The sequence below is a fragment of the Dermacentor andersoni genome, chromosome 1, assembly GCF_023375885.2.
Source record: "Dermacentor andersoni chromosome 1, qqDerAnde1_hic_scaffold, whole genome shotgun sequence".
NCBI lineage: Eukaryota > Metazoa > Arthropoda > Arachnida > Ixodida > Ixodidae > Dermacentor > Dermacentor andersoni.
The window spans coordinates 89,617,031-89,644,499 of NC_092814.1; the positions used below are offsets into that span (position 1 = coordinate 89,617,031).

General features: G+C 43.0%; 2 protein-coding genes across 9 annotated transcripts in view; one reads left to right on the plus strand and one right to left on the minus strand.

Annotated features, from left to right (window-relative positions):
- LOC126544310 (uncharacterized) overlaps nt 1-14,468 on the minus strand; it is a 43,997-nt gene extending 29,529 nt beyond the window's left edge. For 2 of the 3 annotated variants that reach the window (XM_050191579.3, XM_050191578.3), the window contains exons 1-8: nt 14,294-14,468; nt 14,056-14,228; nt 13,857-13,966; nt 13,724-13,785; nt 13,596-13,653; nt 8,637-8,814; nt 3,398-3,511; nt 572-666 (exon numbers count right to left, since the gene is read on the minus strand). In XM_050191579.3, the coding sequence (XP_050047536.1) occupies nt 572-666; nt 3,398-3,511; nt 8,637-8,814; nt 13,596-13,653; nt 13,724-13,785; nt 13,857-13,966; nt 14,056-14,228; nt 14,294-14,324 (821 nt within the window). In that variant the 5' untranslated portion in view covers nt 14,325-14,468. The remainder of the gene's footprint in view (nt 1-571; nt 667-3,397; nt 3,512-8,636; nt 8,815-13,595; nt 13,654-13,723; nt 13,786-13,856; nt 13,967-14,055; nt 14,229-14,293) is intronic. The other variant, XM_055061732.2, reaches the window with a different exon arrangement.
- A 47-nt stretch (nt 14,469-14,515) lies between these two features.
- LOC126544319 (uncharacterized protein F13E9.13, mitochondrial) lies at nt 14,516-27,003 on the plus strand. 6 transcript variants are annotated; one of them, XM_055061733.2, is made up of 6 exons: nt 14,516-14,615; nt 15,496-15,578; nt 22,092-22,278; nt 26,088-26,238; nt 26,337-26,464; nt 26,711-27,003. In XM_055061733.2, exons 1-6 carry the CDS (start codon nt 14,597-14,599, stop codon nt 26,905-26,907), a joined length of 765 nt encoding a protein of 254 aa, XP_054917708.1. In that variant the 5' UTR covers nt 14,516-14,596; the 3' UTR covers nt 26,908-27,003. The 6 variants fall into 6 exon arrangements, with proteins under 6 accessions (XP_054917708.1, XP_050047555.1, XP_054917710.1 ...); XM_050191598.3 differs by lacking the exon at nt 14,516-14,615 and adding an exon at nt 14,638-14,760; XM_055061734.2 differs by lacking the exon at nt 14,516-14,615 and adding an exon at nt 14,780-15,429 and having other exon boundaries at nt 26,163-26,238.
- Nucleotides 27,004-27,469: the final 466 nt, after the last annotated feature.

Sequence of the window (27,469 nt, forward strand, 5' to 3'; positions counted from 1 at the left end):
AAAGGCGTTTGACTGTACTTTGTTATATTTATTAGTTTGTGATAACCTGTTTCGTTTAAATAAGCTCTGATAGTACACCAATCCTTGAAAAAATTATAAACAGCAAAAACGATCTGCCAACTTTTTTTATAAGTAAACACTACAGAATTGGAAGCCCATTATTACCAATAAGAACGTTTATATTCTATCAAGTTTGTAGGAGGCATAATTGCACCCATATTATCAAACTTGTCATACAATAAACTTGCAGTGATTGACACAACAAAAGTTATATACTGCCTCTTTACAAGGAGCAACACTGCTCTTAGAAGAAATTGCGGCAATTAAATGAAGTAAGTGCTACAATTTCTATGACAACACCTGCTGTGCCAGGTCTTAAAGCAGCAGAAAGCAGGAGCAAGGATTTCAGCACACATACTCATCTGAGTTAAGAGCAGTCATGTTCTGTGCAATCAAAAGCTAAACACTACTTGACCAGTTCCAACGGCACTAAGCTGCATTTATCACATCCATACTATGTTCAATTAAAAGTAAACAATGCTGAAATGGATTGGTAGTGGCAAAAGGATACAGTCGAAAAGGAAGAGGAATGACCAAGTGCATCGGAAGGCTGCTAAAAGCAAATTCCTCCAAGATCTCTAGATATGAACTCCAGAGCACATTTTCCTGAAATAGCAGAGAAAAAATAGTGCACCATATACAGTTCTGCGTGTATTGAAAATAATCTTATGCCAACATTCTCAGTGATTTATACTTATAAACATATGACTATGCCAATCTTCCTTTCCTCCATCTCCACTCTCATCCAGACATCCATCCATTCAGACTGTCATAAATGCACACTAGACTGTGCTATAGTTGAGGTTCAAGGTCTAGTTTACTAAAATTAGACGCTAAACATTTAATAGTCCAAGACATGCCACACAAATATATATATATTTTTTTTTCTGTAGCATAGGCTGGTATTTATAAGTGGATTTTGTTGAAGACAATCCATGTTTCTATAGGAGGCTAGCCTTGCTAAACGTATGAGACAGAGAATGACTCAACACTAAATGGAATGCTTGCCTTATTGCATTCAGTAACTGCTCCTTTTGCATTTTGCAACGTTTTCAAATCTGCTCTAAGGTAGCTCATAAACACAGTACCGACCAAAGTAAAATTGTTTAAGACATTTTGGCTTCTACTTGAAAACCTTCAAGGCTCCAGCCTAATCGTCTGATGAAGGCTCCCATGTAGGAGCCAAAATGTTGCATAAAAATCTTTACCTTGTTCAGCTCTAAATATTACTACAGATCATGACAAGGTATGTTATACAGGGTGTCCGACGTAACTTGAGCCAAGATTTTAAGAATGAAAGGTGTGTCGAAAGTGAATTGAACCAAATGCATACTATTTGCACTGGCCTATAGCAACTCAGGCAATTTTTTTGTTTTCCCCATACTCACTAATTAAGTTTAATTACTGAACTTTTGAATTATTGGCTGAAGACCCTCAGTATGATATGCAGAGTGGAGCACCTTCAGAAACCACTGATCGAGTTGTTTCCTGTATGAAACGTCTCAAGTAGTCCTTTTTTCCGGCTTGCAAAGAAAGCCCGCTAAATATGAAAAAAGACACGTGACGGAGCGCTTGCGCAGTGGTATTGTGCTGCTCTCAAGCGTGCGTTCGCTGAACAAGGTCGGCTGTATTGTGATGGGCGATGGGGAAGCAGCAGGGTGTTACGATGGTTGTACACAGCTGGGTCGGTGACTCCCGTCGGATGATGGCGCAAATGCACACTGCAGACCTTGTCCACCGAACGCACGCTTGAAAGCAGCATGGTGCCATGGCGCAAACGCTCTATCACGTGGCTTTTCTCATATTTCGCAGGCTTTCTTTGCAATCCGAAAAAAAAATGGACTACGTGAGACATATCATACAGGAAAAAACCCAATCGGTGGTTTCTGAAAGTGCTCTACAAATCTGCGTATCATACTTGGGGTCTTCAGCCAATAATTAAAAAGTTGGGTAATTAAGCTTAATTAATTAGAGAGTTATGCAGAAAACAAGAAAATTGTCTGAGTTACTATAGGCTATTGCGAATAGTATGCGTTTATTTCCATTTGCTTCCAATGCGCTTTCGTTTTTAAAGTCTTGGCTCAAGTTACGTGGGACACCCTGTATGTCTCTACTGTCACCAGCTATTCTGTCTTTAAAAGAATTATATGCTAACAACAAGAATGCTGAAGCTGGCTGAAACTGAAGGCAGTCAAAGTTGAGAAACTCTTGTTTGGCACTAACACTGTCTCTAGTTGGTTCTCAATTCGATCGGTATCAATGCGGACAGCAAATTATGGGGTTTCACGTGCCAAAACCGTGATCTGATTATGAGGCACACCGTAGTGGGGGACTCCGGATTAATTTTGACCACCTGGGGTTCTTTAACATGCACCTAAATCTAAGTACACGGGTGCTTTTGCATTTCACCCCCATTGAAATGCAGCTGCCGTGACCGGGATTCGATTTCGTAACCTCGTTCTTAGCAGCGCAAAACCAAAGCCATTAAGCAACCATGGCAGGTGAATGCGGACAGCACAAACTCATAAAGGTTAACCCCCAAAACATTGCCAAACATGTCACTAACTCTAGAATCGTTTAATGTCACATAAGAAATTATTTGCATGTGTTTTCTTGAAATAAGTCACTCTGACAAATTTATAACTCCAATAAAGAAATGTGGCCTTGGGGGTGACGCTTTTCTTGAAAAAAGATGCAACCCTCGAAGGGTTAAAGGTCAAGTGCAATATTTTACTTTGATTAAATTGGTCATAAATGAGCAGTACATAAATACTATCCAAGCCATTTTGCGAAGGCTGCAGGGCTAGTAATTGTCTATTTTTTTAACAGCCCTTAGCACTTTAGCAGATGACACGGGCCATTGGAGTTTTGCAGATATGACAGATATGGCACATTCCCTCTGCGATTCGGTGGCATCTGCAGCATGCTAAAGACCTTGGATGCAATGCCCACGTGCCACATTGGTTCTCTACGCTCTATATTATGTGTCATTTCTAGCTAATGATAATGGTGGAATTTTTTTTTTTTTTTTGTACGATAAACTACTTTTTCAAGCTTTTTGTATCCATTTGTATCCCACACTGAAATTTTGCACAGGGGCAGCTCTGTAACTACAGTGCCTGAAATTACAATTTTGATGCAGTATAGAATTTTGTTTTAGTTGGCCTTTAATTGTACCACTTTCCAGGGCTCTGCATCACAGTTTCCTTTAAACCTGATGTTAATGTTCCGACGTATGGATACCAGTTCACTTTCCTTCAGTCTGTAATTATCACAAGTCTATAAAGACTGCAGATCCATGCAGCTGCCCATAAAGCACTAAAGATAGCAAGCTTACCTCACTTAAAAATTTCTCCTCAGAAGCTGCAGAAATCTTGTTCAAGGCTGTCAATTCAAAAACAGGAACAGAGCACTGAAGTTCAAAGTGGCACGATGGCGCACTATTTCCAACCTGTTCCACACAAATAAGAAACACAAAACAAACCACACACATAAAAAAGAAAGAAAGAAAACATAAAAGGCTGAAGTTAATTACAATTTATATCAATCTTGAGAACAGGAAAGAAAGAAGGGTGCAACCAACATGCTTGTGTTTATGCCTTTCCACATGCTGTCAAAGACAGCCAGCTATACTACTGCAGCAATTTATGATGCTACAATTTAGTGCAAAGATGGCTTGCACATGACATCAAAAACCTCCATTGAAGTGCTAGAGGTAAGCGGATCAGATTAACTTATTAGGCCCAAGAACAATCTGCCCACCAAATTTGATTGATTTTGGCACCCCCAGACATTTCCATTCTGCAACTGCATTGTAAAAGTTTTCACGAGTATTGCCTTATTCCTTCAAAAGATACAATGGTGTACTTTAAAAAGTATGCTAGGCCTTTATGGTAGAAAAACCTGATGCAGATCTTTGAACGTATTTTATATTCTGGAATGTCTTAAAAGTTGTTGCTTACAATGAAGAGCCACGCCAAACTCTACATAGGTACAATTAGGTTTCTCATGGCAAAATTAGCAGCTTACTGCTAATTAGCCTGCTTTAGGCTGGTAATTTTATTGTGCAAGTCAAGTGACATATGACTGACGCAGGTAATGGGGTAGGTTCTTGGTGGTGCTTTCAGAGAAGCATGCAGGGCTAAACATTTATTAATCACAGATGAAGATACAATATTTTATAACGGACGCAGGCATAAAATTCTAAAACACTGAGCATTTGGTTCAATGGAGGTAAAAAGATTAAGCATGACCGGTGATCTCTTCGCAATGGCAGTCAATTTCTTGCATTACAATCTTGTTGCATGCTTCCCTTGGTGATATCCAAATAAACGCATTATAGTTAGACTTGTCTGGCCTATAACGAGATGGAGACCGCCACTGGCTCCGATGGGGGGTTATCCTTTTATTACATAGGTGATCTTGAATATACAGACTGTTGTTTCTATATTTTCCCACTGACTAGACAATATGGACTAAAATCACGATAAATGAACTCTTTTTTTTATCAAAACGCTTCATAAAGTACAGTAGACTCCCTTTAAGGCGAGCTCAAAGGATCCGTGAAAATTTGTTGGTCTTATCAGAAGTTTATCTTATCAAAAGAATAATTGGCAACATGACCAGGTGCATCTAAATGTCTTACTTCAAAATGGTAAATGAAGTAGGCTTAGAACAGGGGAAAATTGACATAAAAAGGATTTATTTAGCTGAACCTAATAGAAAACTGTTTTCAAGTGGTACTCTTGCTTGGTTTCATCCAGACCGTAATGGATGTTTGACGCTTCTGTGCAAATCGGCGAGCAGCCACAAACAATGTCGTGTCACCTAATGACCTTAAAAATCCTTCTGTGCCTTCGTGCTGCTCGAAAAAGTTCACTAGAGAGTTAAAGCAGGCATCTGCCACCTCACAGGTCATTGGTGCAGGCTCCAAGCTAGCGAAAGTACGAAGGAGTGCCCCGAGTATGCGGCAAAGCAACGCAACCTAGAGGAAAGTCTAGGTGACATTGAGCGAAGTTGGGAAGGAGAAATGAGGTGAGGCATCGCAGTGGAGAAAAGTAGGTGGAGGCGAGCTGGGTTGACCTCCTCTGGCAGTTGCCACAGGTTTCATTTGCAATACGGACATACCAGGTTTGTCTCGTGATAACATCGTCCTCGCGCGCCGCATGCTGTGTGTGGGAGTGAAAGCCTGTGACAGTGAGCCAACGATGGCGGCTCAACTCGCGTGCACAAAGGAGGAAAGGGAGGAGCGGAAGCAAACTGTCTTCCGTCGCGCGCATGGCACTGAGGAGGGGAGGGCGGGAGATTGCACTTCGGCCACACACGGTCACGCAGGCTTTATCTTGAACACAATCTGCTTTGGGGCTAGTCTCGGTGGGCCGATGGCTCGTAGCTCTGCATGCACTGGGTTCTCGCTGCTCAGTTTGCGTTGAAGTGAGGTGCGCGCCTCCGGGCGCGGCGCATCGAGGCACCCTAGCTTCCAGGATTGGTAGCGGAGGCAGTCACTCCAAATGTTCGTCTTAGCCGAAGAGCATGTCTGAGGCGGTTCGTTTTAAGCGGATTTTTTTTGCCCACCCCATCAAGTCTATGAAAAACCAAACAAACATTCCCATGTTGTTTGTTATATGCAAGAATTCAGCTTAACCGAGTTAATCTTAATGAGAGTTCACTGTATATCTCAATTCTTTTTTATTTATCGATGGCTATTTGCTGACAACAAATAGCCATTGTTTGCTATATTGTTGACTATGGATACAACAGAATGTCTTCTTCTTTGAAAAAAAAAAAAATGGGGTGGGGGGAATAACGACCATTTTGATGTGATGCTTATTCCCTATTTATACCTGCAACCAAATCGAAAGTTTTTCTAGCCAGCAAAACAAAAGTGACAGGCCTGCACGGCACCTGTAACACAGTCACAGCGTAAACTGGAGGAGTGGCTCCATAGGAGCTCCTTTCGGCACTACGCACTGGTGAGTCTTTGTGACCAAGTCTCTTCGAGTCATTTTCACAAGAACGATCTAACTGTCCACACGTCATCGACGGTGACCTCCGACTTGTCCTGCTCTCTGCACAGGGGTCTGCTGAGCCCGATGTTGCCTAATTGCAGCCGCAAGTGTGGCTCTATGATTCGCTTCTTCAGCAGCGGTTTGTACCTGGCGAAGAGGCACCACAATGTGCACCAAAGAGTAAACACAGGTATCCAGACTATGTGGTGCACATGTCACATCCCTTGACCCGTGGCATGGTACACTGCTGTTGTTGATGATGATAATGATGGTTTATTGGCATCCCCTTCGAAACAGGGTGGTGACAGAGTCACCTAACCTGCTACATCCAGGGTCAGCTACATGCAGCATGCAACTGCTACATGCCGAGACACCTTGTGGAATATACTGGATCTGCAATGCAAAGTTTGTACGTATCGACGCTGCGTGGCGTGCATGTCAGATGGCACAATACTATGGTAATGATGAGGATGATTTAATGACATTCCCTTTGAAACGGGACGGTGGAAAACAGTCACCTAGCCTGTTTGAATTAATCAAATATGTCATACATGTTTTTCATTACATCAATCTTTATAAATCTCCATAATCATCTTTTTCTTCCTGAAGACTTCTCTATCTACCATGTACCACTACCTATGCAACTGCTACATGGTATGCCACCTGCTGTAATAGTATGCAACTGCAATGCAAAAGGCGCACATATAGACACTATGCAGCGCAAATTTTACATTGCAAGTGGCATGATACGATGCTAATGATGTTGATGATTTATTGGGATCCCCTTTGAAATGTGGCGGTGACATAGTCACCTAGCCAGCTTGATTTGATCAGGTACACAATATATATCTTTTCTAGCATTCTTGTATACATCTCCTTAAAGTTCTTTTTCATCCTCAAACCTTCTTTTGACTGCCTTGTACCTTTACCTGTGTATCTGCTACATGGCATTCTACCTAGTGTAATATATGTAACTGCAACCCAAAATGTGCACATATCGCGCATGTCACATCACAAGTCTCCTCGCGTGCTAGGATTCATTTACAGGGCATTCTTCCGCTGCATGCTAGCAAGCACTGGCGTGGCTTAGTGGCAGAGTAGCCGACTCCCACGCAGCGGCCCCCACGCAGCCGGCAGGAAATGGGCATTATTTTTCTCATTCCCAGTGATAGCTGCTACGGACACCGGCTGCGGAGAGAAACCACTATTGGAATGAGCCCATAACAGCTTACACTGTAAAAGAACAGAGGTAAAATTTTTGCCAGAATAGAGGTAAAATACCATCATATGCATTTCAAGAACAATGAAACTCTTCTAGCATACACAAAAGCCCAGCGTACTATAATGTACACCTGCATTAATTTTTTTCACAATGCTACGAAAATGCACAGTATATAAGAATGTCATATCTTCATCGTTTACAGCATCCTTTTCTAAAACTTGTGCATAAAGTTCATGTTCCAGAAGCATACATTAAACATAAAAAATCATTCATCTGTAGGTGCAGCAGTGCCTGCTGTATTCACGACTTCTCCAAGTTTGGTGAAGAACAGATTAAAGGTATCATACAGCCCACACATACCGTATGTAGTTGTGTAAGGGGCGCCCTCCCACTTTGGAGGGCAAAATTTTGTAAAAAAATTTAAAACGACCCGCTGGAAAGTGAAGTTAGTTCCACTGCCGCTAGATGACGCTAGCTCATTTTTTGTAGACGCCACTCAGGCCGGCACCACTGCATAATTATTTCTTTGTGTGGTGCATCATCTCGGCTGTGCTGGCAGTGTTTCCAGTCAGATCGATGGCATTTCACCGCTAGAGAAGGAAGCCCTGTTTGGGTCAGCACTGGTCAAGGACAATGGTCCAGTATCTGAGGTCGTTTACTACAGTGTTATGTCATTTGCGTCTCTCTTACCTACTGCTACAGTTGTGGAAACAGTATGAACCTTCCGCGGGCCATCATCGGCCTGATTCATGTAAGGGCCACACCTAGCCAAGATTCTAGAAAAAAAAAGTGCGGCCCATACACCAGTATATACGGTAACAATGCAGTTATCTTCGCAAGGCCCTTCCTAACAAAATAGGCAACTGAGTTAAACAGCATGTTTTTTCTTTATTTATTTAAACATGAAAATGTTCCTTTACTTTAGAAAGTACACTGCACACTGATGGGTTAATGTGTAGCCAGAGTCCTTCAAAACCATTTTTGGTGCAGCTTTTCATCATGCTAGTAGTTTTCCAGCATGGTGACCACAACAACATCAGTGCAAGCCTTCTATAGTTGTAGTTGAATAAGTTATAGAAAACTTGTTCCTTTCTATTTCTGTCAGGCTACCATATATACCGGAATATAGGTTGATATTTTTCTTAAAAAATAATAGCTAAAGTCACCCCTCTTCTTATAGAGCAATCTTTAGCAGATTGTCCAGCCAAGTCAGGGTAAGGGGTCAACCCATGTTCCGGGCCAACCTATATTCCGCTTTATGCGGTAAGTAATTGAAATGTTGAAGAATTGGCCTTGTACTTTTATAGTACAAACAGAATGCTTTCAGACACAATTAATGGACTCACAGCGACTGCTCCTTTCCACATGGGAATCCACGCAGCATCAAGGGCAATGCCAGCAACTCCAAGGTGATCCAACCAAGTGTTGAGCTGTGAACTATTAGAGCCAACTCCCAGAGGTCTAAAAGTGGCATGATGCCACATATGCGCTCTGAGCAGGGAACCATAGAGCAAGACGTTGGTTCTGCAATAATTTTGACAGGGACCAAAAGAAACAGAAGTGAGCACAGGCCACTATTGGATGCCACAAGCTCTTACTTATTGTACTTCTAAATCTACATCAAAGTGACCTAAGCAGCGCAATAAAAAAAGATGCGCAAAATGTAAGCAAGAAATGCCACTCTATGAGCCACACCAAGACAGACTGTGCACATATTGTATGACACACAGCGGAAATGGTACCCCTGAAGCAATATGAAAGAGAACACCCAAACTGCCTTCAAGAGGCTGTAGTGTCTAAACACACAGGCCTTGCAGGAAAGTGCTGTGAGACCAAATGTTTGATGGGAAATATACTCACAACATTTCAAGATTTCAGATTTCAATTCACAATCGCAAGTAATCACTGCTTACGAATGTTCCCAGTTTCGTCCAAAGGGTGAAGCATTCATATTGAAGGCAAGGTACGTGCAATAAGCATTGACTTACATACTAAAAGTTGACCCCGTTCCCAAAGACACACATGAACCGATTTCCTTCAATGACCATGAGCGCCACCTCAAGAGACATCATGTAGCCACCTTTCAAAAGTGAATGTTCGGTGATGTTCGGTGATGCAGGTCCCTTTACCCTTTGACTGTGCCATTACACAGCAGAACACATGACACATGGCACAGCCTTCTTAAGGCACCAGCCATAAGTACTCGCCCTAACCGAATCAATTTGACAAATGTCGCTTCCTCTTTTCTAGCCTTCCGCTGCTTTAACTGTCCTGTGGGGCAATGGACTAGACTCGAGGTTCAAGAATGCCGTAACCAGAGAAAAGTTTCGGGTGGTAGGGGTCGAAGTACACAGGCAATTGCTATCGTCGTTTATCTCTTTCTTACTGGCTGCAGCAGGCGGACTGCCGGTGGCCAAGACACCACGCTCACACAAACACACAGCATGTGCAGCTGTAGTGTCCGTATTGTGGTGCTCGATGTACCATTGTGGTGGCTCTGTGGCAATGGCATTCTGCTGCTGAACAAGTCACGGATGCGATTTCTCGCCACAGTGATCAAATTACAGTGGGGGCAAAATACAAAATGATAAGTGCCTACCTACCATGGTGGCTTAGTGGCTATGGCGTTGCGCTGCTAAGCACGAGGTCGCAGGTTCAATTCCTGGCCACAGTGGCCACATTTCAATGGGCCCGGAATGCAAAAGCACTCATGTACCATGCATTGGGTGCATGTTAAAGAATCGCAGGTGGTCAAAATTAATTCGGAGTCCTCCCCCCCCTCCCCCTCACTATGGCGGGCCTCATAATCAGACTTCGGCTTTGGCACGTAAAACCCCAGAATTGAATGTATTTCTTTTTTTAACCAATGCACTGATATTGCAGTAGCAGGTTGATGATCCTCAAGTGGTCCGACTTATACCCAAGTCAGACGGGCAAATTTATTCACACAAAACCTCAGAGAAGCTTTTGCATGTAAACCACATCAAGTAATTTGGGACGATGAGCAAAACAAGAACAAGGTGAAAGCAGGAGCCAACGTTTCGACAAGTGGACTTGTCTTCTTCAAGGCAACATATGCTTTCCTCGCCGCAGTATATATAGGTAGGGTTCTTCTAAAGTGGAGAGGGTGTAAGGCGGGTGGGTGCGGCAACGGGGGAAGGTGTGTTAGCGTGTCGAATTGAGAATAAAGGAATGCTGTGCACAAGGCCAAGGCCAGGGCCACCTCCTCCCCCCCCCCCTGTCTGTCAACCACGTGTCAAGGCACACGTGTTAGCCGGCGTGTCAACGGCGTCTGACACGCCGGCTGAAAAAAAAAAAAAAAGAAGGAGGAAAGGAAAGGAAAAAAAAAGAGGATACGCCAGGAAACCAAACTAAGTGTTGTTGCCTATAGCTTGAAATTTAGCATAGCGAATAGATTCTAAAGCTTCCTTTGAAACGTTTATGCCTATTGGTTGCAATGTCTTGAACTTATGGATAAGGTATGATTCTCTGTATTTTCTTTCTCGTTCAGAACGAAAATTTGACTGTAAGATGTAAGATCATAACTTTGATGAACTTAAACGCTACATCTTACAGTCAAATTTTCGTTCTGAACGAGAAAGAAAATACAGAGAATCATACCTTATCCATAAGTTCAAGAAAGAAAGAAAAGAAAATACAGAGAATCATACCTTATCCATAAGTTCAAGACATTGCAACCAATAGGCATAAACGTTTCAAAGGAAGCTTTAGAATCTATTCGCTATGCTAAATTTCAAGCTATAGGCAACAACACTTAGTTTGGCTTCTTGGCATATCCTTCCTTCTTTCTTTGTTTTTTTCAGCCGGCGTGTCAGACGCTGTTGACACGCCGGCTAACACGCATGCCTTGACACGTAGTTGACAGAGGGGGGGGGCCTGGCCTTGTGCACAGCATTCCTTTATTCTCAATTCAACACGCTAACACACCTTCCCTCGTTGCCGCACCCACCCGCCTTATACCCTCTCCCCTTTAGAAGAACCCCACCTATACATACTGTGGCGAAAAAAGCATAGGTCGCCTTGAAGAAGACAAGTCCACTTGTCGAAACGTTGGCTCCTGCTTTCACCTTGTTCTCGTTTTTCTCATCGTCTTGAATTTCCATATCCCGCATTCCCCGTGTTTTCCATCAAGTAATTTAGTAATACCAGTCACACAAAAAGAAGGAAGTCGACCTGCAGTGAACTTTCTGAGTGCAATCATAGCACCAAGTGTGGAAGATCAATGTTGAGCAAGCTTGACCATGCAGCAGTACTCAATCTGCACATAATTTTCACCTGAAGTGCCTGTGTGAGAGGGGCTGAGTAAGGGTAAAATTGTGAAGAAATACTATAAACTAAAGGACACCTCGTAAATCACTGTTTAACAGCACAGGTGAAGCGAGGATGAGGCCAAGGGCAAACATGCACTGACTTATAACCTTAAGAAATGCACAATTGTCTGGTTCCTGATCCATCTTTTAGGCAGCGTCTATTTTCCCGGCAGCCAGAAGAATTTCTGAAATTACTCTCGGAAGTGGCTCTCGGAAGGTTCGATTAGGTTAGGGCACACCTGCAGGCCTGCACGCAGCTTTTCCCAGCAGTTTGTCACCTGACTTCCGAACGCCACTAGGAAGTGAGCAAGGTCCATCTAAATAGGTTGCAAAGCTTGTAACGAAAAGCATGCCGAAACCTATCGTCAGCAATATCACTTAGTGGTGCACGATTGAAGCGCGACTAGGTAAGGGGGGTACAAACACTGAAACTAGAATACTTATGTGAAAAAAAGAAATGTTTGAAGATCTTTAATCAGAATACTGTCATACAAGTAAATATTCAGTTCAAATATTTTTGCTATACAAAAACAACAAATGTCAATTTTTTTAGATTTCACAATTTATTGGTTCGCTCTTGGTGACTCCTACCAACCAGCAATTCTCGCGCAAGACTTGGCAAGACTGCGCAAACCAACTATTATGTTGTGCGGAATGGTGTTGCTAATTTGAATGCGGTGATTTATCAGAGTTTTTTATTTCCTTGCATTTGTTCAAAGTGTGGCGCGCACTTCACTTCAAATTTTGAGTGATCTAGCACACGGCATTCATTGGTGAAAGGTGTGAGTGCAGGTTTTTTGTTATCGTGCGAGTTCACGCTGCGGCATCCAATGTGCTGTCTCTCGTCGTGACGATAAATGTGGAGTGCTCCATGAAGAAATGTCGCACTATGTTCATTGACTCCGTAACACAGGCTCCGACTGTCCGACGAGTAGCAAAATTACTAAGTCGAATGTTTTCTAAATGATAATGCAGAGCAATGTTCTCTTGTCTGATAACTGTTGGATATGACTACATGGTGTCACATGAAATTGTGAATGATTATGTGAAAAGGTTTCACATACGTTGCTATACATTACGACTGTGTGCTGGCCATGGTATTTTCATCGATTGAAAGATGTTTTGTTTGGACAGTTATATTGGTTGCATTATTCTAGACGAATAAAAGTGAAGTTGCTTTTGAAACCTCTGTGGTACTGTATTTATTTCCATCCTATTCACCTTCCTAAGGAACCTACTAGAGCAATTGCCATCAATAACGGCCTAATTATGTCCACATTAAGACATACGCCACTCCTGTAGTTTAATGACACGCTGGCGCTTCAGCTGAGGCGAGTTGCAAGCTCACCTCAGCCTCAAAAGAAAAATAACTGCTGGCGTAGCGGTCGAAATGCCAGATGCTAAATAAATTCAAGCATTCGTGCCAAGCAGCATAAGATCATGATGTCACTGCCATTTCCATCACTTCTTATTTTTGCTTGCTGTTAGTTGTCCCCCCCAATACGTAGATGGCGACGGTTGCAACGAGCCACCATTTTCTTGACATGTGGGCTTCTATGGAAGCTTCGCTACCAGTTTACATGTACCTCGACGTGAGTGCGGGGTGAATAGACACTGCAATTTTTTTTATTTGTGCCGCTAAACAATCTGTTATGAATTACCAACCCAGACCTGTCTTGACTTCACAAGCCGCAGATTGAATGGTGCGCAAATGCTTTACATACACTTATACAGCTGTGCACCACGAAACAATACAATACCGGGGCTACATTTGTTATTATTATGGGACCACACTCCATTTCAGTAACTGTGCAACCCCCCCCCCCTCCCCCACAAGTATAAATGTGAAGCAACAATGCAATCCGAGAAATTGCAGCAAAAAGCTTGAGGAATAGCTAGAATAATGTTCAAGATTTATGTTGGTCCCGCTTCGAGTTTTCGGAACGGAACCTGACATGGAAACCGCAGACTTACTTGACATCCAAGTCACTAAACAGATTTCTTTCAATTATAACCTCAAAGGTATGGGTTCCTGTAACGAAACCAAAACAAAGTCACATTTAATATGAATTCTTTGGAAGTGTCTTTTGTGCGCAACATACCAGGAATTGGCAACTTGTCGAGCAGGTCATGGATACGCTTTGCAGCACTGCCACCTTCGGCCCTGAAGTAAAGATCATATGTTGAAGAACAGACACAACCCTTAGCTTCAAGCAAACGGAATAGAACACATACGACGACAGCTGAGATGGAAACTCGTAGGTGTCTTTCAACCTTGCAACGTCGTCTAGCCAGCTTTGCAAATCGCCCTCGAACGAACCTAGCTTGCTCGACTTCCACGACACCTTCAGCAGCAGCACGAGAATAATAATGGAAAAAAATTAATTATCTCCCTATGCTTGCTAACAGAAAGATTCCAATAAAAAGTACGTACCTCAAGTTCCTCACAGGTGCTCAGGAGAAATGGCAAGATCGCGAAGTGAATCTCTTGATGGGGCATCAGCGGTAGCAAGTGATTGGCAGCAAATCGCACCTTCCATGACGTCGAAGCTGTCAGCACTTTCAAACGGCGAAAATATTCTTCCACAGTATCCTTCCCTGCATCATCTAAAAAGATACAGTTTGTTATAGTACGTCGCAATATAAATCCACACGAGAACAACCAAACGCACCTCTGATGAGGAACAAGCACCACCACTTCATGATCAAAGATGCCTAAAAGCTGCACGCAAACAGAGCGCTTTACATGCAGTTTTCATGTTACGCATATGTTCTTCTCTAACAAATAAAAAGAACGGCAACGCGCGCAACGTTCGCGAAACTACTTGAACTTCTCCGTACTACCAGTGACGAGCCCGCTTCGCGCGCGTGCGCCATGCTGCGCGCGCGTCATACGCGCGAAGATTTTGAATCATTGTGCCCAGACTAGTAACAACTGCTGCCTAGATTTAGAACAAACTAGAAATTAAAGACGAATGCTTAGACATCGGTTTGGTGCGTTGCTTGCACGTTTGGTAGACATTTTGGAGCTGGTGTATTTTTGGAGGAACCTCCCAAGTTCTGTAGGATGAACCTTACATGCTTCCGATTGATCAACTGTGGCAATGCCGTGTTCTGTGATGCAGTCCTCTGATGCCAGGTATGCGCCAGGCTGTAGCATCACAGAGCACCGAAGCGTACTGTGCCAATGGTAGTGCTCAGCGTTTTAAAATCGAAACGTGATCTGAGCGCTTTTTGCACCGACCGTGGTCCCACAGCGATTACCCAGCGCTACTTGTGTCTAATGTGTAACATGTAACCCTGGCAGGTTCAGGTCACAAGTCTTTGGGGCATGGGCAGCCTTTTTGCGCCCTTGCGTGCCTTGGACAAGCCCACATAAACGTGAATCAAGTATAAAAAAGTGGCGGCATGCCACGCACTCGGAGTATGTTTCCATCGCTGAGCACTACGCCTCGTGTTTGTCTCCGTTGGACTAGACTCTAGTTGGACTAAGCTGGACCAGCGTTTAGTTGGACTTGGTCGTTGTATTGCGTCAAAGTAAAAGAGAAAATAGAAAAAAAAAACATTCAAGGGTATGGAGAGGCGCATGGCTGTCGTACGTGATCTAGCTCTTCAACAAAAGCAAAACTAGCGTATCGCCCATATCAGCACGCCGCAACCACGGCGATAGCAAAGACGACCTACGATCTATCTCGTCAGACTGGGAATGCGTGTCGGCCAAAAATGACTTCGTTGCTTAAGTTCCGCCAAGTCTTCAAATCCACACATTGCGCTGTTATTGGCATGATACATGTGCCAGCTTTACCAGGTTCGTGATATGCCTGCTATACGGATACGTGCTTGTAATGATACCATGCAACATCTTCCTTCCCAGGTACACCTTTCAACAAAATGAAATGCAGTCAAATTGTGGATACAGCTTGCGAAGAAGCAGAAGTGTACAAGAAATGCGGTGTCGTATGTAGCCGTATGATTATTCTTCAGTCATAGCAAGCAATGTGCGAAAAGTATGCTCTGTTAAATGGTACTTCTAGTTCGGCATTTCCAAGCTCTTGCGAAGAAGCAGAAGTGTAAAAGAAATGCGGTGGCGTTTGTAGCCGTATGATTATTCCCCAGTTAAGCAATATGCTAAATAACATGCTCTGTTAAATGGTACTTGTGACTCGGCATTTCCGAGCTCGCCCCCCCCCCCCCCCTCCAAAAAAAAAGATCAAGTAAAGGGTCCGTGGAATAGAAGCAAATTTTTCTGTCATATTACTTCGATCTTTTTGATCTTTTATCAGAAGACCAGAGTACTGCCAGAGTATAAGCCTTTACATAAAACAGTTAATTAAAATTATGGGGTTTTACGTGCCAAAACCATGACCCGATTATGAGGCACGCTGTAGGGAGGGAGGGGTACTCCAGAAATTTGGACCACCTGGGGTTCTTTGATGTGTGTAACTTTAAGTAGAAGGGCGGTTTCACATTTCACCCCCATAGAAATGTGGCGGCCGCTGCCAGGATGAGGCGTGACAATAAGGAAATCCAAACCAAGCACCCGATACTTACTTTTGGCTCAAGTGTTTTGCCCGTGTTCATCGAGGCCGGGTACAGCAAGCTTCATGTTCGGCCATAGGTGCCAAATTTTCGGTCGCAGTTCAAAGCATTTCAGTCACAGTTCACAAAGCTGCTGAGGCCGCCAAACCTGTGCGAAATGCAGTGCCCATGAACATACCTCTGAATCTTATGAGAACCCTCTCCACTGTGTAAACTGTGATGGGGAGCACGCTGCATACTCATGGGTGTGCCCCCATCTTGGAAAAAATAAATTGCAACAATTAAAGTAAAAGAAAACATACATTTCAAGGAGGCACACAGGGGGGTTTCTACCTGCCAAAGAACACCTTTGCTGATGCGAGGCAGCAGGGGGCAGCGACACAACGGCGTCCAGCGGCTGTTCAGCCCACATGCAGTGAGTCAGCAGTGACACCATCTGCCCCCCTCCCTTGTGGTTGCAGCTAGCGCTGCTCCGCCACCCTAGCAGAAGGGGCCATCGGCCTCCAGGCAGGCGACCTCAAAGGTCTCATCCAACGTGTTGAGGCCTTCACGTCAAACTCAGCGCTCGGAAGAGCGCGTGGCTAGCACCTCGCAAGAGGCGATAGACACAACGACCACCCAGACGGCGCCGTCAGTGCCTAAGGGGCGGCGAAATTCTCGCAATTGCTCCAAAAAAGACAAACAGTGCGGCGTCAGGGCATGTGAGCTAATTCTTGTCTCTTAACGCACAGCATGCAACACATTTATCACAATGGAGACACAGATACCACAGTGGAATGTCAGTGGACTTCTTCATAACCTCGACGACATTATAGAACTACTACACAAACACAATCCAAAGTTGCTGTGTGTTCAAGAGACACATTTGAAACCTACTAACACTAATTTCCTTCGCAATTACACCATCTTCCGGAAAGACCGCGACAAGGCTACCGCATCTGGTGATGTAGCAATAGTAGCCATCAAGTCTGTCGCTTGCCGACCCGTCGCCCTTAACACTCCCCTTGAGGTAGTATCAGTTCGGGCCATTCTTTTTAATAAATTAGTAACTGTAAGTTCCATTTATGTACCCCCGAACCAGCATCTTGAAGAAACAGACTTTAATTAATAACCTCATTGATTAGCTTCTCGAGACTTACATACTCGTGGGAGATTTTAACGCTCATAGCACAATGTGGGGAGACTCGCAATGCGACGCGAGAGGTCGACTCATTGAAAACTTCCTTTTAACCTCCAGTGTGTGCCTCTTCAATAAGAAAGAACCGACATATTATAATCTACATCATAATTCGTACTCAATAGACCTGTCTATTGGCTCTGCTTCTATCTTCCCTGATTTAGAATGGTGTGTTATTAAATATCCATTTGGAAGTGATCACTTTCCAGTAACTCTAAACCTAGTAACACAACATGACTCCCCTCCACATGTCCCTCGCTGGAAACTAGCCGAGGCTAATTGGAAATGTTTTAAGGAATCCACCTTCATATCACCAGATTTTATAAGTAATTTTAGTACAGATCATGCCAAATCATATTTTACCGCTTTTATCATTGATGCAGCAGAAAAGTTCATCCCTCAAATAAGTGGTACTTCATTGAAAAGACGGGCCCCTGGTGGAATGACGATTGTAGAGAGGCATGGAGGAGACAAAATAAAACTTGGGGCAAATTATGTGAATGTCCTACGTCGAAATTTTTGTTAGAATTTAAACAGGTTAAATCCCAGGGAAGAAGAATGTGATGACAGGCAAAGAAGGCAAGCTGGCAGAGATTTCTTTCAGCTATAAATTCATATACTCAAGAAGCTAAAGTATGGGACGGGCTTAGAAAGCTAAAGGGACAAGAAATTCATTCGTTGCCCCTAGTAAACGATGAAGGGAACAGCTTGGAAGATCAAGCTGACGCTCTTGGGGAACATATTGAGCGCGTTTCCAGTTCTAATCATTATTCGAAGGCATTCCTAAAGCACAAACAAATAGCAGAATGTGAGGCCATCAACCGCAAATGCAGACGGAACGAATCCTATAATCTGCCTTTTAACATTGCCAAGTTGACAGCCTCCTTGGCTGCATGTCAGAACTCTGCACCTGGACCTGACAGAATCATGTACGACATGCTTAAACATCTCCACAGCGATACTAAAATAACGCTACTCGTACTTCTCAATGTTATATGGGCTGCCGGATACCTTCCTACTGCATGGAAAGAATCCGTTGTCCTTCCGATTCTGAAACAAGGCAAAGACCCCACATTAGTAACAAGCTACCGCCCAATCGCCCTCACAAGTTGTATATGTGAACGTTTTGAAAAAATAGTAAACCATCGCCTTTTACACTTTGTTAAGTCAAACAAACTTCTTGATCTGTATCAGTGTGGTTTTGGACTTGGACAGTCTACAACTGACCATTTGGTGTGCATTGAAGCAAACATTCGTGACACCTTCGTACATAAACAATCCTTCCTATCTGTGTTTGTTCGATATGGAAAAGGCGTACAATACAACTTGCCGTTACGGAATCGTGTGTGACCTGTCTGCGCTGGGAATCCGCAGCAATATGTTAAAAATTATAGAAAGCGACCTACACAACCGCACATTCCAGGTAAAGATAGGTAATGCACTGCCATGCCCATTTATACAAAAACCTGGTGTACCTCAGGGAGGCATACTCAGCTGCGCACTATCCATCGTTAAGATGAACACACTCCGTGTCTCATTACCACCAGCTATTTTTTATTCTATCTACGTAGACGACATACAAATAGGTTTCAAATCCTGCAATTTAATAGTGTGAGAGACAAGTACAACAGTGCCTGAATGAAGTCTCTAAGTGGGCGGATGCAAACGGGTTCAAAGTGAACCCCGACAAAAGTTCTTGTGTTCTCTTCACCAGGAAGAAAGGGCTTGCTGCAAATCCCACTGTCCAAATGTATGGGCATCAAATACCTGTGAACAAAGAGCACAAGTTTCTAGGTGTTGTACTTGACTGTAGGCTTACTTTCATTCCACACATAAGATATCTTAAAGCAAAATGTCTAAAAACAATGAACTTAAATACCTATCCCACACAACATGGGGTAGTGACAGGAAGTATTCATTGAATCTTTACAGGAGCTTAATTTCATCGCAATTGGACTATGGTGCTGTGGTATATCACTCTGCTGCCCCGAGCGCGATAAAGATGCTAGATCCTGTTCACGATATGGGTATCCGTCTGGCCACTGGCGCATTTAGAACAAGCCCTGTCGAAAGCCTATACGTAGTCAGATGAGTAGTCACTCCATTTTCAGAGAACATACATCAGCTTCACCTATTTTCTAAAAGTGCACTCTAATCGGGAACATTCATGTTGCACAACCATTAATGACTTGACGTGTGCAACACTTTTTCGTAATAGACCTTCTGATTACCTCACTGCATGTGAGAGAACTTAGTGAAGAAATGGATGTCCCAATTCTCGAACATCGCCTAATGCCTTCAGCTAAGCTATTGCCGCCCTGGGAGTGGCAGGTGATAGAATGTGATGTACCCTTTGTAGAGTTCACAAAGCACACTCCCAAGCTCGAAATCGCTACGCATTTCTGTGAGCTTCAATCAAGTACTCCTGCCCCGAATTCTACACAGACATGTCAAAATCACATGCTGGCATATCTTACGCTGCTGTTGGTCCCTCTTTTTCTGAACCTGACGTATTGAACCCCCTAACAAGTATCTTCACTGCAGAAGCCTATGCAGTACTGTCTGTGGTAAAACATATACAGAAATTAAAACTTGACAGAGCAGTCATATTCACATCCTGTTTTTATTGAACTTTACTCACTCTTATGCTACAAACATTTATTTATCACATAGACATATAGTAATATGCTGGGTTTATGGCCACAGAGGAACTGAGGGTAATGCGCCTGGCAACGAAATTGCCAAATCAATAGCATCGCAGGGTATTCATTCTGCTGATGCCCCTGCCACAGACATGAAACCTTTCCTACAAATCAAACTGAGAAGCCACTGGCAACTCTTGTGGGATGCTGAAATGAGCAATAAGTTTCACGTGATCAAGCCGAAGTTAGGTTTCTGGCCCCCAACTATGAAAACACGAAGAACAGATGTCCTTTTCACTAGACTCACAATAGAACACACATTTGGCACTCATAACTTCCTCTTATCTGGCAACGAGCCTCCAACCTGTGGTAGATGTGGTGACAGGTTGACCATCCTTCACATCTTCCTAGAGTGTCGGGAAGCCGAAAGAGACAGGAAGAAACATTTTCCTCTTGCATACTGCTATTGTGTCCCTCTTCATCCGGCTGTGTGTCTTGGTGAAGAACCGCTTTTTAATACCCAAAGCAGTCCTCGCTTTCTTGAACAATGTTGTGCTACATGTTATAAGCCCATTAAATTCGTAGTGCATCCTCTTTCCAGAGGATGCCGCTATGATAGTTGTTTTTGTATAGCACATGCCTTTAGGCCCTTGTATTTCAAAGGCTCTAGTGAGGCAGTAGTGCTCTAGGCAATTTTAGCATCTCACATATTTTGTATAATGCATCGTTCTTTTGCAATGCATTTTAATTCTCATGGTACACGTCATTAGTCATTGCCATAATCTTATTACACGTAGATTTTATGCAATTTACAGCAACTATTTTAGGCCCCTTTATAGCCACGTCACATCAGCTTCACAGAACTCATCAGTCCACTGCTAACTCATTAACACTAGCATGGCGCTCTTTGGCCATACCTGGCCCTTGCACCATTAAACATCACACATTCAACATACTCTCATTTTTTGGCAGCCACCTCGCTTGTTTTTAGTTTGTGCTTTGTATTGATATAAAAAAATTTTTTTTTTGCTCTTCTCTCTTTCAAAACTTCTTTGTGTACTCGCCATGCTACGATCTTGTACAAGGTTGAATAAATAAAAGATTATAAAGTTGGTGAGGAGGTTTAGAGGCGACCCACCTTTATCCTCACATTAATGTAGCAATGTGATGCTGTTGTATGTTTAACAACGAATTGTGTTTCTGCTTTGTGCACAATCTATTTGACTAGGTCTTAAACATTTATAGGAAGAAAAAGAACAGGATAAACTCTATTGTGCATGAATGGCCATACATGAAAACAGTGTATATTTAGCACTGCTACCATATTTTTTGTTAAATTGTTGCATTGTTAAAGGGTCCCTAAAGCACTCGTAAAAAAATGTCAAATTTTTTTACACATTTATAATAAACACTCGCATTGTGTACAGGAGGTTTTGATAATCAACTTTGGCAAGTGCGGCAATGCTACACGCTGTGGGGTACACCAAAAATTCAAAAAAAGCAATCCTGTGCTCTTCTCCTGGCCTTTCCAGCGCCTCCTTCGCACATCATGATGTTGACAGGGTGCACCAGGTGATGTCACCAGGGTAAAAATCTGTTGATTGGTTGGCCAACGAGGAATGACAGGGCCGACCTGACAAGAGCCAACAGTGTGTTCTGAGAATGGAGGGGAGCTCGCCGATTGTATGCCACTGAGCCTTTTCATGAAGCATTGTGTGGACAATGAAGGAGCATTTCTTCTGCTATGTTGACGCGACAAGTGGCTTTTGCTGCACTGCATTAAATTGGCAAGAGAATGTGGCAAGGAGAAGAGAGCGTCACTGAGGAGGGTAGCGAAGGCAATAAAGAAACTGCGGCAGCCACATAGTCATTTATCAGATGCCTGTAACTTTACTGGTACCGCACCAATTCAAAAAATTATTTGTGTTTGTTGTAGACTAGTACACATCAGCCACTATTTAACTAATTTTAGAGTTCGGGGTGGTTTAGGGGCCCTGTAAACCTACAGCCATTTTTCTAACGTAGCTTAAACACCCTATTATTTAAGACCAAAATTTTTTTCAGCCGAAAGGCAGCAGTGCACTTGAAGATGCTTTTGTGTTCTTTCTTCAGGATGGTGTCCTTGTAGAAAACATGTTTGACATTCCCTATGTCAAACCTAATCAGGCTGGACCAGAATTGACTTCTTTCATGACACGTGTCTGCACAGAAGTAAAAAGGATACTTCCTTCTTTGCCCTGTGGTGTACAAATACTTGCTGGAAATAATAAAAGTGCACTAGCAGTTGCAGCAGCCACAGGTAATTCCTCCCCTTTGCCTTTTTGCAAGAATCAATGTGTTGAGTGATTATGCTTTACTAGATTGTTTCCAGTGTAACCGAATGACCACATTTTGAGTCATTCATTCATGATGCTTGGAAAAATCTGAACCCGAACGTACAGAATTTGTTTTATGCAGTCATAAGTGTCAGAGAGTTTCGCGGGAAGAGCAATAACAGATATGTTGGCTGGAGATCTGTTATTGGAAGTCTGCTGAAAAGTGGCCTGGAGAAGACAAACGTGGCCACAAAGGATGCAATAAGTAATAGTAGCCCATAATGGACTGAAGGGCAGCTGTAGTTACTGAGGTTTGAAGCACATAGTTTTCTTTTTGTTTCAGTCACCTCCCCACCCCATTATTTTTACCATGACCTACTAGCCATAACACTTGGAAGGCAAAAACAAAGATTTCGCAATTGGACCAGGACTGAGAAGACATAAACGCTGCCAGAAATCCTCAGATGAAATAGACGATGATGCTTACCTTGGCATTCACCTAGAGGCTATCTTGGACCCAACTAAAGTGGCAAGGACTACCAATGTCATGGATATGGCAAGTTAGGTACACATGCTCTCTGAACGTAGCGAGATTGGTCTATTCACACAAGGTATGCGAATGTCAACACTACTACATGCATTTGTCCGAGAAAGGCGATCTGTTCAAGTCCTTGCGAAGTTATTTTGCCACTTGGGTCGAATCTGTGCAGACAATTAGTTTCTCGATGTTTGGGCACGGCCAAGTGAGAAGACTCGATGCCAAGACCTAAAATGCAAACAGACTTGTGTGCATAGCAAGGCGACCATAAAGGGTAAGAGACAAAGGTCTGCTTTACAGCTGATGGCAGCCTTGATGACCAGTTACTGAGTTAAGGGCTGCCTTTTCCAGCATTGCCATTTGTTGGGCGTGTTGGTAAACTGAAAGCAATTTTAGCGCCAGCAAACAAGGACGGAAGGGAGACGACACCACAAGTGCATTGTGGTGTCGTCTCCCTTCCGTCCTTGTTTGCTGGCGCAAAAAATGCTTTCAGCTGCCTTTTCCAGTAAGCGCTCCAGCCTTTGGACCAAGAACCTGTCTCATCTAGAACATTTGGAAAAACATGTTTCTCTGCATATGGGTGGATAGGCCATGTGGAGACAGTGGAGATCAGGTACCATATTCGTATCTCTCATAGGTCCGCTAGAGTACAGGCAATGGTAAGCACTCGAAGGTTGAGTAATAATGGAGCCAGCGCAGAGCTGTGTGAAACTCGTTGGCAAGATAAGAAGCCCACCACCTGGTGAGACACAAAAATGCCAAATGTGCAAATAGCAAGGACTGTCTCTATGACAGTGCACATCTCTGGGCAATGAATTAAGCGGAAGGTTTGAAGCAAGGCGACACTTGCATTGGGTTCAGGTGCTCAGCAGCTCTACTCTGTGGCCTGAGGTACAACAAAAAGATGCCGTGGATGAAGACTGTCCCAAAGATAAAACCCAGTCCATTTGACAGGCTCTGCAATCTGGGTTCCGCGGCGAGATGATGGAGGCAGACTTCTGCTTGAATTAAGGATGGTTGCCTGGATGCTTAATGTTCTACCCTGCATTGTGCTGCCCATAGTCTGAGGAGATGGAGATCAAGGTGCAGCTCAGCCTTACCCAGGTGTGATGTCAACCTAGCAACTCCAAGGGTGGCCTGAAGGTCAGGAGTAGGATCCAAGCGAAATGAAATCATAGGTGATTAGAGATCAGAACCAAGTTAGTCCCAATAAATAACCTTGCATTTGGGGGGTTGGCATAGAAAGGTCAGCATATATATGGTATAGCAGTCGCTTGCTCAACAGTCTACTTCAAGTTGCCATAGAGAAGATGGGTTGAGAAATAACTTGAGGTCTGGTGAATGAAGACACAAGCAGGGATCGTCACGATGATGTATCGATGAAGAAGTGTCATTAAGCCAAAAGATCTCATTTCAGATGTTTGCCAGGACCTTCCTATATTGTGTGTTGCATTTTTTTATGCATGCTTATAAATATGGGTGTTTGAATAATAAAATTTCCAGAATGAACTGAATGCAAATAATCAATAAAACTGGCCTCTGAATATCAAATCAAATATAGAATATTTTCCATCTTCTAGGCAAAGTGAAATATGATGTTTGTGTAGAACCTGTTTGGTAAAAAAGAAGACAGAAAAAAAAAACCAAAGTTTTCATTACACTATTTGACATATGCATATAATGCAGTTCACCACTGGACGTCTGGTCAATAACTGAGAAGCTTGTAAATTAAAAACAACAGCGTTTTGTTATGTGGTGCATCATGACAACGACGGTAATGAAACAAGGGAACAGCACATCACCAGGATGCACGTAGAGTGTTGTTTTGGTTGAAGGAAAACAGTGTAATACTACAGCCTTGCACATTGCTTTAAAAAGATGCTAAATAATAAACTGCTATGCCTAAAAGTGAGACCAGGGGCTTGATCCCCTCCAGTCTTCGGGAATGGGGGGCTCAGATCCCCTTTTCCTCAACCTTCAGCCTTCAATTTTCTTACGCAGGACTCTGCTTCTATTATCCTTACGCAGGACAGACCAAATATACATGCAAACTGTGTGATTACTGCACAGAGGAACATTGCCTTCTTAAACCCTATGCATTGCATCCTTTACTAGATGCCAGCCACGTGTCAGCCATGAAATGCACGCAACTACCACGTCATATAGAAGCGGCTTCACTGCTTCCTCACAAACTCCACACACATAAAATAGGTAGCGCCACGGTGCCCTTGTCCTCAGAAACAAGAAGGCTCAGCCCTGCCTTTCAGCCTCTGCAAATACTTTAAGAAGAAGCAGATACACAGAGGCAGTGCTGTCTCTGCGCATCTGTTTCTTTCTACGTCCTCGTTCAGTTACGCTTACACTCTCTATCATGGATTCAAACTGACCAGCCTGCCAACATGTTTGTTTGTTTGTTTGTTGTTTGCCAACATGTTTGTGTATATATATATATATATATATATATATATAACTGCCTTAAAATGAAAGGAGCTCAAAGCTCTACATATACTGGTGGGGCAACACGAGCGGCATGCCGTTAATGGCAATATCGACAGCCGTCAGCGTGACCAGACTTGCCAGTGCCTCTACTGCCGCGGCAACCACGTGATGGCTTTAGTGCTCACATGCTTTTTGAAGCACACAATTTCTCAAGGTGAAAGCTGGGCCTTCTACTCCCTTTAGCCATTTTGCCAACATCTCGTGTGTAAAAGTCAGTGGAGACAGAACAGCTTTTTTTCTCCTACATGCTAGCTTAAACAAGATGTAGCTATCCTTGCAACATTATTTTGTGTTTTATTGATATGCTTTGAGCGAGAGGTCTGTCATTGGAAATTCCATCAACGTGAAGCATGCCGTCACAATCCTCATGGCTTGCTAGCCACTTCAAACTGCACTTCGATTTTTTTTAAAGATAGCAATGGCCAGAATAATGCACTTACCTTGCTCGGATTTTGTCAATTACAATCTGCAGTGCAACCTTGGAGACAAACTTTATTTAAGTGCTTTCCGTCAGTAATTTTTTTTTTTAGTATATTCCAAAAAGATTCGTTATTACTGACAACCCACATTATGGACGGTATTGGTTGGAAACCAAAGTTTCCATATTAATAAGGAACAGCTGTATAAAAGTATACCTTTATGTAAAAAAAAAAAAAAATTCATGAAGCATGTTTGGTTTGACCTTTACTCTTGATGCAGCAACTACACCTAGAACAAGATGCATTTCTGGGAGCTCACAAACCATATTGTGTGCAGGTTTTCAGTTTGTGCGTGCTGAAGGCTTCGTGTTTGGGCATGTGGCAGATGAAGGTATTATGGAATCCTGTGCAGGCGAGCTGCTGCGCTACAGACGCACTATTGATGCCCAGGACATTCTTGTGTTCGCCGATATAAAGAAAAAACACTGGTCAGCATCAGATCACCTTTTTTTTTCACATCACATTCTTGCCCTAGTCCAGCCAGTAACGTCTCATTATTGTCAACATGTCATTTCATCCTGGCCAGTTCACATGCAATTACAAGTGACATCAGTGTCCTGGAAACAATGAAAGCAGCTGAATTCTTTCAGTGTGATGGCATCATCCTGACTGGAGGTGCTACAGGCCTGCCACCCAGTGTCACTGAACTGCAAGGTGTGCCTTTGTGAAATGTTGCTTGTTGTTGGAGTTAAATGAAGATTCCAGTGCATGTGCTGCTTCTGTTAGTGAACTTAGTAGCCAGCATGGTTTTGTTTTTTCATGCAATGCAACCGCATGTGCCAGCTCATTGGCTGCTGATAATTACCCACAATCACAAGCCTCTGTCATGTTGCATTCTTGTATTACAGCCCTTTGGAAATGGGAGCTCTTCATATGACGGCATGTATTACTGGTTTGCAGATGGAAAAGCGGAAGCAACAGTGCCCATATTGCTTGGATCAGGAATTACAGAGAGCAACATTGAAGACTTTTTTGCAGCAGATGCAGTGATTGTGGGATCATCATTTAAGCATGGAAATGCCTGGAGTGGCACACTGAATGGCCTACAGGTACAGGCATTCATGGAAAAGATACACATGTTACGTCAAACATTATAGGCGTCTCAACTCTGCAGAATTTAATTAAACACAGAATAAATGAAGACAGCTTTGTACTGGGATGTGGCATAAATAAAAGTTTTAATTTCTTTCTTCTTCCCATCTTCCTCAGTGTGCATCTAAACAAAGTAATAGCCTATTGGAATATTGGCCATCATTTTATAAATAACAGTCGTACAGTGTTCATGGTTAACAGCTATTTCATCACACAGTATCTTTGTCTTGGGTGCTGTCAATGTGAAGTGCACAAACTATAAAACATTATTCATTTTAGGTATGTCCTGGTGACACAGTACCACACAACATATGCATAGTGAGTACACTTTGCAAGTGCATCAAAGCAATGAAGCATGATCGATCTGTACAAGTAGGTTCTGGTTGGACATTTGCTGCATCTACGTGCACAACAAATAGTGTAGACAGCACAACATATGATTTGATAACAGAACTTTCAGTCATATGCATCTTTCAAAACTCTGCACAAATGTTTAGCAAAAGTAACTTTTTTTAAGGCTGTAAGACTATACGGGTACAATGCTCAAATCAAAGTCTGTGCACTTTG

Coding starts and splice junctions, on each gene's coding strand:
- LOC126544319 (XM_050191597.3), top strand. CDS start 15,345: ATGACTTCGTTGCTTAAGTTCCGCCAAGTCTTCAAATCCACACATTGC. Junction 15,579..22,091: donor TGTACAAGAAATGCGGTGTC/GTATGTAGCCGT, acceptor TTCTTTCTTCAG/GATGGTGTCCTTGTAGAAAA. Junction 26,465..26,710: donor CAGTGTCACTGAACTGCAAG/GTGTGCCTTTGT, acceptor ACTGGTTTGCAG/ATGGAAAAGCGGAAGCAACA.